Source organism: Microcaecilia unicolor, chromosome 6 (genome assembly GCF_901765095.1).
Source record: "Microcaecilia unicolor chromosome 6, aMicUni1.1, whole genome shotgun sequence".
In the NCBI taxonomy this organism is placed as follows: domain Eukaryota; kingdom Metazoa; phylum Chordata; class Amphibia; order Gymnophiona; family Siphonopidae; genus Microcaecilia; species Microcaecilia unicolor.
In genome coordinates this window covers 54,378,316-54,394,821 of record NC_044036.1, presented here as the reverse complement: position 1 = coordinate 54,394,821, position 16,506 = coordinate 54,378,316, and the positions used below count along the sequence as shown (strand labels likewise).

The 16,506-nt window shown below is 42.3% G+C and overlaps 1 protein-coding gene across 8 annotated transcripts in view; it reads left to right on the top strand.

The window, feature by feature from the left end:
* The window catches only part of USP33 (ubiquitin specific peptidase 33), a 165,951-nt gene that overhangs the window by 106,300 nt on the left and 43,145 nt on the right, over positions 1-16,506 (top strand). For 6 of the 8 annotated variants that reach the window (XM_030208095.1, XM_030208091.1, XM_030208090.1 and 3 more), the window contains exons 10-16: positions 672-1,092; positions 5,804-5,938; positions 6,302-6,417; positions 10,909-11,081; positions 11,178-11,272; positions 12,338-12,371; positions 13,541-13,586. In XM_030208095.1, coding sequence (XP_030063955.1) covers positions 672-1,092; positions 5,804-5,938; positions 6,302-6,417; positions 10,909-11,081; positions 11,178-11,272; positions 12,338-12,371; positions 13,541-13,586 — 1,020 coding nt within the window. The remainder of the gene's footprint in view (positions 1-671; positions 1,093-5,803; positions 5,939-6,301; positions 6,418-10,908; positions 11,082-11,177; positions 11,273-12,337; positions 12,372-13,540; positions 13,587-16,506) is intronic. The other 2 variants (XM_030208097.1, XM_030208098.1) reach the window with 2 other exon arrangements.

Genomic DNA, 16,506 nt, shown 5'->3' with positions numbered 1-16,506 from the left:
CGACAGAGCAGTGGGAGCAGAACACCCCCTTTTGATCTGCATCCAAAGTGGTCCGCCCTCACTGCCCCACCCTTGGTATGCCACTGGGCTGGCCCTTTAAATTAATTCCTAGAAGCATATGTTCACGCATGAGCAAGCTGATGCTTCTAGAGAGAGGTAACTGCACCTCCGGGGCTGTAGTTAATTTCCACGCAATAAAGCATCTTACCTATATTAACACAAGCAGCATTATTGCATTTTAATAATGAACTACTTTGCATGCATTTGCATGTGGCATCACATTAATTTTTGCTGGTTTAGGCCTGACTTAATGGTAAAGCTATATTATCAGTAAGTAAAACCCACTGCAGCCAATTGACTCATGTTAATTTACTTCTAATGCACATGATTGCAAGAACACAGTATAGTAAATAGTGAGATTAGTGATTTGCACCAGTGTCGTACACATATAATTAAACGTTTGTGTTAAAGGAGGTAATGTGCATCCTAAAACTGTAGATTTTGTGTTGCAACAAGTATGGAGGTTCATGCCCTTTTTCTCGTTTGATTTGTGGTGCCCTATATATACTGGTTCTAGAAAGTAGCCTGAAAATAGGTGGGAAAATGTGGGATACAAATGTAACAAATAAAATTTGGACTACCATTTTCTGTTTTAAATTTTGGATTTTTAGGATGCACAAGAATTTCTTCGTTGTTTGATGGATTTGCTCCATGAGGAACTTAAAGAACAAATCATTGAGATGGAAGAGGATATACATCCTATCACTGTAGAGGAGAGTATGGAAGAAGATAAAAGTCAGACAGACAGCGATTTCCAGTCATGCGATTCTTGTTCAAGCAGTGAGAAGGCTGAAAATGATGCTAGTTCCAGGAACTACTCTGAGGAACATACAGAGTCTACCATGTTAATTCAGAATGAAGAAAGTAACTCAGAATTAGCAAAGGATTGCCAGAAAGGAAAAACATTGTGTAACAAACATGAAACAAATTCTGTGCAAGATTTAGAAAAGGACATAGATACTGCAACAGAGACAGCTGAAGTTCTGAGTACCCAAGGAACGGTGAAAGTCCAGATACATGGCAGATTAGCAGGTGATTCTATTTGTGTAGTAGATACATTTTCTGAGTGGTTTATGAATTACAGCACAAGTGAGGTTAGTGGCAGCTTATGTGTAATAAAAGTTTGATGGCTGGGCTTCATGAGGAGAAGAGGTCCAGGGTGGGAGTAAGCAGTGAAGTGAAAAGGGTTAACAAAGGTAATAGTGGGAGCTGGTTAGTCAAAAATTAGGTGATGCATGAAAACTGAGAAGTGTAGCACTGTTAACACTATGATTCCATGCTGTCCTTAGTAGTTTGTGCTATTTGTATCCCTTACATTGGTGCAGTAGCCTCTTGTGAATGTATATCTAAAACAAGCACAGTTAGTGGCTGCTCCAGGTTATTACCTTTAAAGCAGGGCTTTGCAAAGTCCAGGCATCAAGTTGCCATGGCAACTAGAATTTCTCAGTCATCCAGGATTTTCCTGCCCAGCTGCTCCTGGAAGTCTTGCAAGACCAGCATGGGAGAGTTTCTTCACTGTGTGGCTGGAACTCACTGAGGGCCATGTGATGCAGAGAAGAGGAAACCTTAACTGGCTTGCTGGGGCAATGGCTATAAGCAGTGACTAGTTAGTGCCACCCCTCTACTGATTTGGCAGTAAATGAAGAGGTAGGCATATTGGGGAAGGGATGAGATTTTGGATTTAGCTCATCCTTTTTTTTCACTAGTAGCTCAAAACAAGTTACTTTCAGGTATCATAGGTATTTTCTTGTCCCCAGAGAGCTTATAATTTGTTTGTACCTGAGACAATGGAGAGTAAATTGAATTGCCCAAGGTCACAATAGGATTGGAATTGGGCTTGCCTGATTCTCAGTTTACTGCTCTAACCATTAAGCCATCCCTCTACTCATAGCCCTGGTAGGAGAAGGACAACCAATGGAACACCATGATGCCTCAGTACAAATTATATTGAAATGATAGGGTGGCACTATGTTAATGGCATAGAATCAAAAATGATAAAAGATCTGCAGGAAACCAAATGCAATGTGAAATGTTTATGGATAGAAATTAGGGCCCCAATGCTCAAACGTAAATGTGGGTGCTAGAGTCCATTAGTGCTGTACTAGTGCCCGCATCTACCTGCGCAGAATGTTCAGAGGGTCTAGCACGAGAAACAATGAGTGTGCCAGGCACTAGCATAGATAGCATTCAAATGTAGATGAGCTTATGTAAATGAGGTCACTTTGTATTCCTCTCCAATGCTCATAAAAGAGCGCCTAAAACAAAACTGCCTTACAGTTGCAAAAAAATAATCCAGGTTGGAGCAGGCGTTAGGGTGTTGGAAGAGAGGATTTCTCATGATTCTCATGCTTGTCTCATGATTCTTTCTGCAAACTCAACCAGTTTTGATTGCTTTTGGAAGCAGAAGGAAGCCCATATAAGCTTTTAAGCACTGGTGTTGGCTTCCTGCATCTAAATTTAAAGCATTCATGCTAAAAAAAAAAAAAAAAAAAAAAAGAACCTGTTTAAAACGCTCAGTGAAAGCACACATTAGCGTCAGTTTCCTGTGTCTAAATGTAAGTGTCCAAGCTTAAAATTTTTTTTTTAAATGCTTATATTTAGGCCGTAGAAAATAGATGCCAATATGTGCTTCACATTTGGATTTTACCAGGTGCATGCGCACAGGAGCTGAGCTTACTGAGGAACTCTTCTATGTGTGCGCCAGCAAAATCCTCCTACGCCAAAGCACAATCCTTCTGCTGAATTCCCTAATGCTCAGTGCCTATGTTTGCATCTCATCAGTGTTGACAATTAGGGCGTTATTTTTCTGTTCTTTTCCCATGGTATTTTTACATCGCTGTTAAGAACAGCACTGGAAATTTGAGTATCGGGGCCTGAGTGTGCGATGGGAAAGGGAAATGGGACTTGATATACCACCTTTCTGTGGTATTTTGCAACTGCATTCAAAGCGGTTTACATATATACAGGTACTTATTTTGTACCTGGGGCAATGGAGGGTTAAGTGACTTGCCCACAGTCACAAGGAGCTGCAGTGGAAATCAAACACAATTCCCCAGGATCAAAGTCCGCTGCACTAACCACTAGGCTACTCCTAGACAGAATAAAGAGACTGAAATATTAACAGAACTAATAAAGGCTAATGAATTTGGTAGTACAACAATAATGTGAGATTTTAGTTACCCCAGTATTGATTGTTTAAATGTCTTATAGGAACATGTTGGGGAAGTAAAATTTCTAGGTGCCATAAATGAAGCCAAGATAAAATATATTCTACACATTAAAAGAGATCAAAAGAAAGCCAAATGATGGACATTGTGGTTAAATAGTGATGTGGCAGAAGTGCTGAAAGACAAACACTAGTTTTCACACAATGGAAGGCATATTCTAGTTAAGAAAATATGGGTGAGCACAAGCACTGGCAAGTAAAATTTAAAACTGTATTAAGGCAGCCGAGGAGAGACTTTGAAAAGAGGCTTGCTGTAAAGGCAAGAACTAATACCAAAACTTAAGTACATCTGAATCAAAAAGCCCTTGAGACCGTCAGCTAGTCTGTTTGATAACTGAAGGGGTAAAAGGTGTGCTCAAGAAGAATAGCAGAAAAGCTAAATGATTTCTTTGCCTCGGTCTTTATCGATGAGTATGTTGGGGGTATAGTCAAGGCAGTTTAAATTTATTGTATGCAGGGACTTGGGCTCACACTCTAAATTTTTGTATGTGGGGCAACGGAGGGTTAAATGACTTGCCCAGGATCACAAAGAGCCACAGTAGGAATTGAACCCAATTCCGCAGGTTCTCAGCCCACTGCACTAACTATTAGAGTAGGCCTCCACACCATCACTGGTGATGATTTAGAGCAGCTAAAATAGATCACTATCAGTCTGGAATAAATCAAATTGACAATCTAAAGAGTAGGCATCACCAAGACCAGATGGTATTCATCCCAGAGTCCTAAATGAGCTCAAGTATGAAATTACTGACCTGTTTCTAGATCTGTAAGTTATCATACCTGAGGTGGCAAGTATAGTTTATTGTTTAATATTTAAGACTAGTGCTGGGCAAAATGGATGAGGTTATGCTAAAAATCAAAATTACAGTTTGAACGCTAAAAACAAAACTATAGATCACTAGTAAAAAAAAAAAGGCCCATTTCTGACACAAATGAAACGGGCGCTAGCAAGATTTTCCTCGGAGTGTGTATGTTTGAGAGAGTGTGTGTGAGTGTGACTGTGTGAGAGAGAGTGAATGTGTGTGTGTGTGTGACAGAGAGAGTGAGATTGGGTGCGAGTGTGTCTGTGAGAGACAGAGTGTGTGTGATTCTCCTCTCCCCCCCTGCAGCCACCTAGCGATTCTCCTCGCTCCCCTGATTATCTCTGTTGAAGCGGCCGCGTTATTGAAAGTCCTGCCCGTCTGTAGCCTTCCCTTCGAGTTAGTTCCCTCAGAGTCCCACCCTCGCGGAAAGAGGAAATGACGTCAGAAGGTGTGACTCTGACATTTTCAGCACCAGTATGCTGCAACTGCCCTAAAAGTAACTAGAATGTTAGGGATGATTCAATAAGGAATTGAGAGTAAAACTGAGGTCCCTGGTACCAATCCCATCTTGAATGTTGTGTGCAGTTCTGGTCACCTTATCTCAAAAAGGTACAGAGAGAGGCAAATGCTAAACAAGTTAGCACTTTTCAGCTTTGAGAAAAAACGACTGAGAAGAGATATGATAAAAGTTTATAAAATAACGAGTGGGGTTGAACAGTAATAGGAAATGATTGTTTAACAAAGCCACACTGCCAATTCTTGATGCAGCAAATGAGTAAGCCCATTCATTTCCTATGGGCTTCCTCTCATTTGCCGCACGGAAAATTGTAGCACTGCTTTGTAAAAGAAGCCCTAAAACATGAGGACTCTTCATGAAGCTAGCAAACAGCAGAATGAAAAGAGATTGTAAAAAGTGTGTTTTTGTTCATGCTGCGCATTGCACTGAGAATGACGAATCCTTAGCTCTACAAGGGAAGCTAGACTGTAGACCTTGTCCCTGGGAACCTGTCCAGAAACTCCTACTGCACCTGTCCAGCATGTGTCATTAGCAAGTGCCTGGGCTGTGTGCTACTGTGCAAGTGATGCAGCCACTCAGAGAGCAAATATGGAGGGGCAGAAAAATGTCTCTTCTGATTGGAGGTAGTGAAGTAGGGGGGGGTGTCAGTGGGCGAGTTGTTCAGGGTGTGACTATGGCTCATTACAAACCTGGAGCAGCCTAACTCATGCATCTGGGCTAATCTAGAAAAGTAATGAATTTATTTTTACATTCACATAATAAGATCAAAATGTGTATTAGGGATGTGCCAAAAAATAGTTGCTATAAGTCCACTTGTGTTCATTAGCTCCTTGTTCAAGAAAACCATCATGATGCACAGTCAGTTGATCTTCAGGCTGGCATCATTTTCTCAAACATTCTTAGAACCAGATTTGTGACTTCTGTAAACTGGGTTTTGAAGTGTAGCATGCAAAATTAGAGTGAAAGTCTGAAGTATTTGTATTGTAGCATACTTAGTGCTTGTGCGAGGAAATCATTTATTTTTGAGTTTGACTTAATAGTCTTTCTGTCTGCCGAGTTTCCCAGCAGTTAATGTACTAGTGTGTGGTTCAGTTGGAACACTTTCTGAATTTTAACAATGACTTATTTTAAGAGACAAAATTAGTATAGGTAGGTGTTTGATGGTTGTCTGTGAAATAACATGAATATATATTGTAGATTACAGTGAAGTACATTTGAATGACCTGTCCATACCACAAAACCTTTCAGCAAATGAAGGAGGAGTTGCTCGATTGTCAAGCAGCCCTCCAAAACCAGGCTCCATGTGGTCAGGATTATCTGGACACAAAAAGGGTAATTAGTTATTTCAATTTTCTCTTTACAGTTGGCAGTACTGCATTTTAGCTCTGTCTTTGTACAAAATGTTTCATGCCCATGCTGGCATAAGACTCTGTTTACTAAAATGTTCCAGTTCTAGTCCTGATCAATTATTCCCTTGTTTTCTTGTTAATGTTTTACAGTCCTAATTATGTTATACTGTTTAAAGTGCATCACACCTTTAATACGTGACTTTTTAAAAATATATAATATTAAAAGCATTCTTGTTTATTCTTGAAAAACTGCTTAGTATAAAAGGCTTAGTAAGCAAATTTCAGTGCAACAGTTTATGTATTCTTTTATTTTGATTTTACTTTTTTAAATTTTCTTTTCCTATAGTAGTGCCAGCTGCATCTTCTCCAAAAAAGAAAAAACAAAAGAAATACCAGAGTATTATATCGGACATATTTGATGGAACAATCGTAAGCTCTGTGCAGTGTCTTACATGTGATAGGGTGAGTGAATACAACAGGCATTCAGTGAAAGGATTCTGCCATAACAATGTCAGTTTCCTTGTTGTCGGCAGCAGATGAATCCAAAGACTTGTGGGTTATGACCATCAACTAGCAGGTGGAGATAGAGTTCCAAACTGAACTGCCACATTAGATGGTATGCTCCTTGGTCAGTCAGTATTCTTTTTCTCCAGCAGGCAGTGAAGGCTCCTGTTCTGGGTTCCTTGGTTCAGTTGAATTTGGGGTGTCTAGGTACCTGGTGGTGTCAGTCCTCCCCCCTTTCCCGCCACCTCCTTCTTTCTTGTGGTCCTCCTCCTCACAAAATTTGAAAAAAAAAAAATAATGCTGGAGCAGAAGAGGGTTTTGCTTATGTGGCATTCTGGAGGATGGGGGGGGGGGGGGGTTCTGTGCTCCTGCAGCTGTCTGGATTCGGCCACCTGATCGGAGCTGGTAGTACACTGTTTCTTTTTGAGCAGCCTGTGTAGGAGTTTGCCTGTGTTTTCGAGACAGTACCGTTGGGTCAATGCGGTGCAATTTTGATGCACTTAATTTCTTTTTCTTTTTTTTTTTGCGGTACCTCTCTTCAGCCAGTGGCAGCCATTTTGGTCACAGGCAGCAATAATGGATTGCTTTCTCCTTTTCTGTCTTTGCAGCCTTTGGGCTGTTATGGTGCAGATGGCGCCTGTCCCTTGATTGACAGAGGTTTTTTTTGTCTGCCTTTGTGGTTTCAGGTCTTGGCTCCTTCTCATATGGCAAATTCCCACACAGAAGGAGCCTGGATTTTGCTGCTCTCAGGTCACACTCAGCTCTCGGCTGCCCTTGCAGCCTTCTCCAGGCTACCTCTCCCAGCTGTGTTTTCAGCTCACTTCTCTTTCTGAGGCTTTGGCTGTGCTGGCGTGGACTGGCCTCTTTTCCTGGGGGGGGAGTGTATTTCTTTCTTACCTTGATCTAAGGAGCAGCGTCTTGTGGCTGCCTGGCCTGCGCTTTCCCGGCTGCATAGGCAGCCTTCGGCTTGTGCCCACGCTTGCAGGAGTGTTTTCTGCCCTCTGTTGTATTTACTCCTGCTACGGCTTGTGAGGTTCCTGTTTTGGTAACTGTGGTTCTATATCACTTGGACTGTTTTTTCTCCTTTCTGAGGCATGGCCATTTTTCTCCTCTCTGATGTGGGGGCAGCAGGCGGCCGTGCTAGCATGAGCATCTAGTGGTGCAGTGCTGCAGTAGCCGCCTTTGGGGCACGTTGGTCATCCAGGCATGGCATGGCCTCCCTAAGACGGCAGTCCCATGCAGCATTGGCAGCCTTAGACTCCTGGTTGTCTGACCTGTTTTTCAGTCCCTTGCATCATTGTCAGGCTTCAGCTCCTGACTGCATTCGTGGACTTCAACTTCAGCTTATGGAGGCATTTCCACCTTGCAGCTCTCTGCACCTTAGAACACCTTGATACTGTTCTGGCATGGACGATTGCCCTTGAAATTATTTTACGCTTGCACTATTGGCCTTCGGGCTGCTGTAGCCTTGCAGTTTGGAGTAAGTGCTGGGTGGGATGCCTCTCGGGCACCTGGCAGGTTGCAGCCTTGTGAGTTTTTGCTGCTGATCAGTGGAAGACAGTTTGTGGTGCCTTCACCAGCCTTTTCATGCCCGCTGTTTCATGACCCTCTTGTTGGGGACTACGCAGGCTGCCTGGCCTTACTGCCTACCGCATACTGTCAGGTCAGGTTCTTGCAGTCTCTAGCGCCCTGTTTCTGCTGATTAGACAGCATGATTGTCTTTTTGCTTGTACAGATACTCCTTCATTGTTAGCAGCTCCAGCTGTGTCTGCCTGTAGCAGTTCCTGTGGCTGTTGCCAGCTTTTGCCTCACAATGGCAGCTTTAGCTCAGCGCATGGCTATGGATGCTTGGCTACCTCGTGGCTCTATGGTATTGGCAGAATTCGGCTCTTTCATGGCTATTGAGCTTCTTCCATTGGTACATGGGGAGTGTGGTTCCATCACTGTCTGTACAGCACGGTTTCCCCTTTCCTCATGCTGTGCTACTTGGTATCTGGCTGTGGAGCACAGTTCTGGCTACAGCTGATGACCACATCACCATATCTAGCATGGTCCACTTATGCTTCGCTGGTCCCAGACTCCTTTCTGTTCTGTCTCAGGATGCCATTCCCAGTTTCCTCTCTGTAGATTGGAATGGCTCAATATCCTTTTTTCTGTGTGGAACGCAGCCCAAGTCCTCTGAACACAGCTTTCTGTGCCTGGTGGCTGCAGCTCCTTTGTGGGGCACATCTCCATGCTGTCGGGTGCAGCTTTGTTCATGCATGTCTCTATACGTCTCTGTATAATTTCTGTATGTCTAGTGAAGCGCTCTCTCAATTTAATGCACAGCTCCCTCTGCAAGTAAAGTTTGGCGCCATCTAAGGTTGTAGGGCACAGCTCCGACTGAGACTGTAGAGCGTAGCTCCATCTTAGATAATCAGCAAGGCTTCATTTATGAATATGGATCATAGCACTGTCTCGGGGTGCGGAGCATGGCTTCATCTCTGCTTCTTTCATATTGCTCCAGTACAGTTGGTTCTGTAAACAGCTTCCTCTTGGATTTTGAGGCACAGCTCCTTCTCTGCATGTATGCCCAACTCAACCTCTGAGCGCGAGTCGAGTTTTCTTCCTCTGATTATGCCTCATAGCTTCATCCTTTGAGTTGTACCAAGCTCTGTCTCTGGGTGCGTAGTTCAGTTCCATCTCTGATTACACATTACTCCTTGTCTGGTTCTGGAGTGCAGCTCTGTCTCTGCATCTGGGCACAGCTGCATCTCTGGATGAGGAGCACTGCATCATTCATGGAGAAGGAAGTGCTTCCGTCTCTGAACGTGCACAACAGCATTGACGCTGTTCTATATCTGTCTCTCGACTGATCTTGTCTTTGTCAACTGTGTCTTTCCCGCTTTGTTGGGAAATCTGTTCTAACTGGGGAGTGCTTCTCTGGTGTTCTGGTAGTATGCAGCTCAGCCTTTTCTGTGTGGAATGACGCTAGCTAGTGTCATATTTCAGCTTATATCTATAGGGTTTTGCTTGGCTCCAAGCCTGGGGTGCAGTCTTGCCCTATCCTGGGCCTCAGCCCTGTCGTGCGACAGGAACCTCCCCATCCTACTTAGTTCTCCTGTGTGCCTTCATGCTCAAACTGTCTACATTTCTTCATGGTCAGTGTGACTCCAGTGCATTTTTTGCTTGGTTCCATCACTAATTTGAAATCCTGACAACGTTTTGTGCAGATCCTTTATTTGTGTCTCGGAGTCAAGGGTGACTCTCAGCATGGTGCCGTCAATGTTGTCTGTGGTGGTATCCACATTTCCATTTCCATTAATCAGCTGTTGTTTCTTCCGTTCTTCAGGAGGAGAAGCATCTTGGGAGTTTCCATCTGCTGCTTTATATCACAGTTACTGTGGGCCTTTCTGATACCTTCATGCCACCAGTGGATGCTTGGGCTTAGTCTCCCTTTCTGCCACTGGTGGGCCCCAGTCGGGGCAATGCAGCCTCATATGCAGCCATAGCTCGCTGGAGTTGGCGCCTATTTATGTCCTCTGGGCATGTTTCCTTTTCATTCTCTTCTATAAAGGACCCCTACACGGTCCTTGTGTCACATGTTTTCCAGACCGTGTCCGGTTGATGGTTTCAGCTAGGTCAAAAGCATTCTTCAGGATGTTGGTTCTTTGTGTGGCTGTGTTTGATTCCCACCCTATTTACGGATTACTTTGCTACATCTGATGATGATAGGAAGGAATTGCCTGATGATGATGATCTTTCTTTTAGTCACAGGAGATGAATCCAGAGTCCCACCCTTTCACACGGTTGACATTCAGTTCAGTCTGTTTCTCTGCTTAGGTTTTTTGGTGTGGCTGTCTGGTTGTCTGCTAGTTGACAGGTTTATGCTTTATTTCTGTGAGGAGGGAGAAATGTTTGCCTTATTGTTCCTTCTTTGTTATGAGAAATACTGACTGACCAAGGAATATACCATCCTATATGGCAGAGTTGAGTTTGGTACGCTCTATCTCCATCTGTTGATAGATAATCATAACCCACAAATATCTGGGTTCGTCTGCTGTGACTAAAGAAAAGAAAATTATCAGGTTAGACATTTTTCCTTATCTGAGATGCACCCACTTTGTTCCATTCATGGTGATTTGCATCAGTAATGGGCTCATTGCTGATCTGTGCAGATGCATAATTTATTCTTGATAGTTGCTTCTGATACTGAGAATTTTGGTCATGGAAAATATTTAATTTTTTCTTCATTTTACTGTGTTACAGAGAATTAAAATGCATGATGTATTTGCAACTGCTGTGTGTTACTAGAAAGCATTGGTAGCACCAATTATGTGGTGGAATCATATTGCATTGTATTTGAAGCTAAACTGCACATTGTTGAGTACAGAAGGGTTTGATCCTGAAAACTGCTAAAGCAATGGAAACCAGTAAAAAAAAATGTGCATTTTTCTAAATTTTTTTCAGGTATCTGTAACGTTGGAGACATTCCAAGATCTATCTTTGCCTATTCCAGGTAAGGAGGACCTTGCTAAGCTTCATGCTTCAAGTCACCAAACCTCTTTGGTCAAAACAGGGTCATGTGGTGAAGCATATGCCCCTCAGGGCTGGGTAGCATTTTTCCTGGAATATTTTAAAAGGTATGAGGTTCTTACTTTGTTACAGTATTTCTAGAATTTTTAGTTTCTGCTTTACTGGCAGAACACTTGCTGCATTTTTTGTTGCTGATGTTTCAGGTTTGTTGTCTCCTGTGTCCCTAGCTGGTTTTGGGGCCCTGTAGTAACCTTGCAGGATTGTCTTGCTGCATTTTTTGCAAGAGATGAACTCAAAGGTAAGTAAAATATTTAAAATGTGTGTTAGTTCTTATAATAAAAGACAAATGTTAGTTATAAAGTAGAATTTCAACTTAATCTTGCTAATTGAATTATTGAAACTACTAACTTATATTTTTCCAACTGTTAATTTTACAGTACACATGCTGTACTTTATATTAGCTTGAGCATCTATTATGCACCTTTATTTTGAGAATACATGATGTACATGGCATATATAACTACTAGCCGTTGAGCCCGTAAAAACTGGCTAGTATACGAAGGGGGGGGGGTTGAAAGCCCCCCCCCCCGCCGCCGAGTTTGCCGCTGCCGCTCCCCCTCCGAGTTCGCCCCCCCTCCCCCGGAGCCATCGCCACCCATCTTCCACCCGGCAGGCCCTCGCTCCGCTATTGAAACAGCAAGGGCACGCAGCACACAGCTCTACTGCAGAGCTGCCATGGCCTTCCTTCTTCTCTGCCTGTGTCCCGCCCTCGTGTGACGTAACGTCGTCGAGGGTGGGACACAGGCAGAGAAGAAGAAGGAAGGCCGATGGCAGCTCAGCAGAGCTGTGTGCTGCGTGCCCTCGCTGTTTCAATAGCGGAGCGAGGGCCCGACCGGGTGGAAGGTGGGTGGGGGGAGCGTTAGTGACGGCGGTGTCCCTCGCAAATGCGCAGTAGAGACCCTCTCTGTTCCGCCCCCGTCATCACATATTGACACGGGGGCGGGGCAGAGATGGTCTCTACTGCGCATTTGCGAGTGAGTACGACACTCGCCATTTATATATATATTGATGGTCTGTCCATTTTTGTAAAGATGCAGATAAAATGCCACCATACACACATTATGTAATTAACTAGTACATTCAGGAACTAAAATTCTATGTGCTACTAGTAATCCACTCAAATTGTTCAGTGGCAAACACAGCTTGGACTGACTGAAACAACTAAAAAAAAAAATCCAATCGAACACTGTAAACATTTGATTTGCAGTAGAAACTGATGAGAAATCTCATATTTAATGAAGCTTGGCAACATTTCAGACTGGAGGATAACTGCAGCATGTTCCTTTCCTCCTACTGTTTACAGGTGATAATATGTACAGTTGTGAAAAGTGCAGAAAGTGAGTGTCTATTTCTTTATTGTGCTTGGATTTATTTCAGTGTTACTCAACTATCGGTGTCGGCTTTCTGTTGCTGCACTTCATATTGCTGCTTGTCTTTGGCCAGAACTGCAGTGCCTTGTTTGCTTAATTATTTTCTTAGAGCTATGTGCTTTGCTTTCTTTGCTTTCATGCTTGTAAATGTGCCTTACTTATGGTTTGGGTGTACGTTTTAAAATTTTTTTTCCCAAATTTAAAAAAAAAAAAAAAAAAAAATACAAAATGTATATAGTGTGGGCCAACTTCATACTGGCCCAGAGGACTACCTGAGAGGAATTGAAAAGACAAAAGTGGTATACATCAACAAAAGTCTGTAATTTACAAAGTCAAACAGATTTTTTTTCCTGGACTTGCTAAGGAGCAAAGCATCTGTTTCAGTACAGCCAAGCAGAATTCTTGTCATCAAAGCTGCTTTTTTTTTTTGGGCTATGTGTAGTGCTTTGAAAGTGTCATCATTAATAACTGCTGAACGTATAATGAAAATTCTCACTGTATAGTACTAAATTCTGTCTTGAGTTTTGTGTCCATATCACTATGATGGCACAAGACATTTGCTACATAAACTTTCCTGGTCTCTAAGGGGCCCTTTTACTAAGCAGTGATAAGCCCACCATGGGCTTATGCATGGCAATCCGGAACTACTGCTGGCCCAATGCGGGCGCCAGCGATAGTTCTACCCCCCCCCCTCGCCCCCCCCCCCGCGGCACCATTTCCGGTGCTAGGGAAAATAGGTCCCTTTCTTTTACCACAGCAGTTACTCAGCGGTAATTGGGCAGTGCCGAGTTAGCGCGGGAGCCCTTACTGCCACCTCATTGGGTGGCGATAAGTGCTCCCTCCCACATGGCCACGCATTAAGTGCAATCTTACCGCATGGCCATTTCTTTTTTTTGGCCTGTTTACCCACTGCGGTAATAATGGCGTCCACGCGTGGCAAAAACAACCACCGCCTCTAGCGCAGGGCCCCTTTTACCGCTGCTTAGTAAAAGGGCCCCTTTAATGTGTTGCATGTGAGATTTTGGTCCTGCAGGGATGTGGTTTTTTTTGTTTTTGTTTGTTTAAACCTTTCTTTATGGGTTAAAGAGGTGAACTAAAATTTGAGGACTTATTATATCTTGTTTTCCTTTATTTAGGTTGAGAAATGGAGTGAAGTTTTGTAAACTTCAAAAATTTCCAGAGGTATTTCAATCATTACAGTAACACATTTATATGGTTAGAAGGCCTGAATGTTGTGTTTTTACAGAAAGTACTTGTTAAATCACTAACAGTTTCTTTAAAATATTTTATTTTTTAAAATGTTTACTAAGTGAAATTCCAGTATTCTGTGGATTTCCTCCTTCCTCAACTAAGATCCATATGCTGCAGTGCCTCTAATACTTAAGATATTTTGTTTAAGTAACAGCATCAAAAACTTCAAAATGTTGCCTTGATGACATTACTAGAAGGGTTATGCTGCCAGAAAACTTTTTTGTAGCATTTTCCATGGTGTTTCCATGAATGTTCATTTTGTTTGGGTTTTTTCCCCTTCATGGCAAGGGAGCAGTATCATGAAGGGTGTGTGTGTGCTCTTTCAGAAGAGTGTGCATTTTCATTTGCTGATAACATGAAACGACAGAGGAAATGTAGTTTCAAACAAATGCACATCCATGATTACTAATACTGGAATGGTCCCAGTCTATAGATATAGACTGCTGAAATTTCTAATTTGGCATCTTTGGAGTACTGTATATGCTAGACTATAAGTCAATCTTGTGTATAAGTCAAGGGCAGTTTTAAGACTAAAAATGGCCAAAAATGCTGTGACCCCCCCCTATATAAGTCAAGGTTGGTCCCATGTTGCTCCCTCTCTATCCCTAACCCTCCACCTCCAGGTCCAACATTGCTTTCTTTCTCTCTGTCTCCTTTCCCAAATCCACACCCCTTCCTATAGCCCACAGTGTCACAGATTTCAAGAGGGGTCAGATCAGGCAGCTTCCTTCTGGCTTTAAGCTAAATTATCAGATTTCAGTATGTTATGCTATGAGGGACTTATCGCTTGCCAGTTCTCCAGTATAAGATTCAAGGCAAGTTACATTCAATTTAAAGAAACTGACAACAAATGTCAGGAATTACACAGTTTCAAGAAAATTACATAATAGGGAATGGGATTTGATATATCGCCTTTCTGTTTTTTGCAACTACATTCAGGTAGTACTTATTTGTACCTGGGGCAGTGGAGGGTCAAGTGACTTGCCCAAAGTCACAAGGACCTGCAGTGGAAATTGAACCCAGTTTCCCAGGATCAAAGTCCACTGCACTAACCACAGCAAAATAACTACTACTAGTACTATAAATCATTTTTATAGCGCTACCAATTGTACGCAGCGCTTCACAATTGAAAAAAGCAAATATTAAAACCCCAAGGCCTAACAAACAAATATGTTTTTAAGGCTTTGCAAAATAGAAGATAAATCCCCAGCGAGTGTAATTCAAAAGGAAGATTATTCCAATAGCGAACAGCTAAGAAAAAAATGATTGAGAAAAAGCAGCTTTCAGTACATTTTTTTTGTTAAAGGAAAAGCTTAACAATAAGTAATTATATCTTCTAGAGATTGTCCTGGATTTTAACAGTCACCAACCGAGTTCCACCTTCAGGGCAAGTACCTTCGCGCCTTCTGTCTCGCTGCACCCTACGCCTGGAATAAACTTCCTGAGCCCCTACGTCTTGCCCCATCCTTGGCCACCTTTAAATCTAGACTGAAAGCCCACCTCTTTAACATTGCTTTTGACTCGTAACCACTCGCCTCCACCTACCCTCCTCTCTTCCTTCCCGTTCACATTAATTGATTTGATTTGCTTACTTTATTTATTTTTTGTCTATTAGATTGTAAGCTCTTTGAGCAGGGACTGTCTTCTATGTTTGTGCAGCGCTGCGTATGCCTTGTAGCGCTATAGAAATGCTAAATAGTAGTAGTAGTACCCTCCAAAAATTTAAATACTAAATGAATTTCCTTAAAAGTGACCCAGTTCCTTAAAGGCAACCAGTGCAATGTTTCCAACAAAGGACTTAAATGATCCAACTTAGTTTCTCTACAGTCGATGCCCAATGTATGTTACATTCCTATTTATCACATAGAAATTAATATGCACTACCACAATGTATTCCTCTCTACCACGTATGCATGCACCTTAATGCAGCGACTTTTGTATTCTGTAACCCGGAAATGGCAATCGCCATTACGGCAAATGTAAGCCACATTGAGCCTGCGAATTGGTGGGAAAATGTAGGATACAAATGCTAATAATAATAATAAGCCTAGCGGCTGAATTCTGAATCACTTGAATTCTAGAAGTTGCTTGGAGGTCAGACCCAAATATGAGTTACCATAATCTAAAAGGGATAGAATAGTTAGTTATACAGTGATCTTCTAAAAAGTAAGATCTTAGCAGACGTAGCTGTTTTAACTTGAAATAGGCTTTTCTAATTAAACCATTAATCAGTGGCTCCATTGTTAAAGATGAATCAGTATCACTCCTGAAACTCTCTAGTAAAAGATACATTCAATTTAAAACAAAGAAACTGACAACAAACATCAGGAATTACAGTTTCAAGAAAATTACATAATGGGAATGGGACTTGATATATCACCTTTCTGTGGTTGAAGAGCATTCAGCCTGTGGAATGAGAACCAGTGAAGCCCAGTTCAAATCCACCTATGGCTCCTTGTGACATTGGGCAAGTCTCCTAATCCTCCATTACCTCAGGTACAAACTTAAATTTTGAACCAACTGGGAACAGGGAAAACAGCTACTGTATCTGAATGTATTTAATCTTGGAAAATGGCATGAGCTAAATGGCTGAAGGGTTGGAAGGGACTGCACATGCTCAGAAAAGCCTTCTAGGCTTTTCTTTGCTCTTGGAGAATAAGTCCAGGCTTGACAAAGATGACATTACCATTTTGTGGCTGACTTGTCCTGGTGACCGCACCTTGAATACTATGTGCAGTTCTGCCCACTGCATCTCAAAAAAAGATATAGTGGAATTAGAAAAGGTACAGAGAAGGCCAACAAAAATGATAAAGGGGATGGGATGAATTCCCTATGAGGAACGGCTAAAACG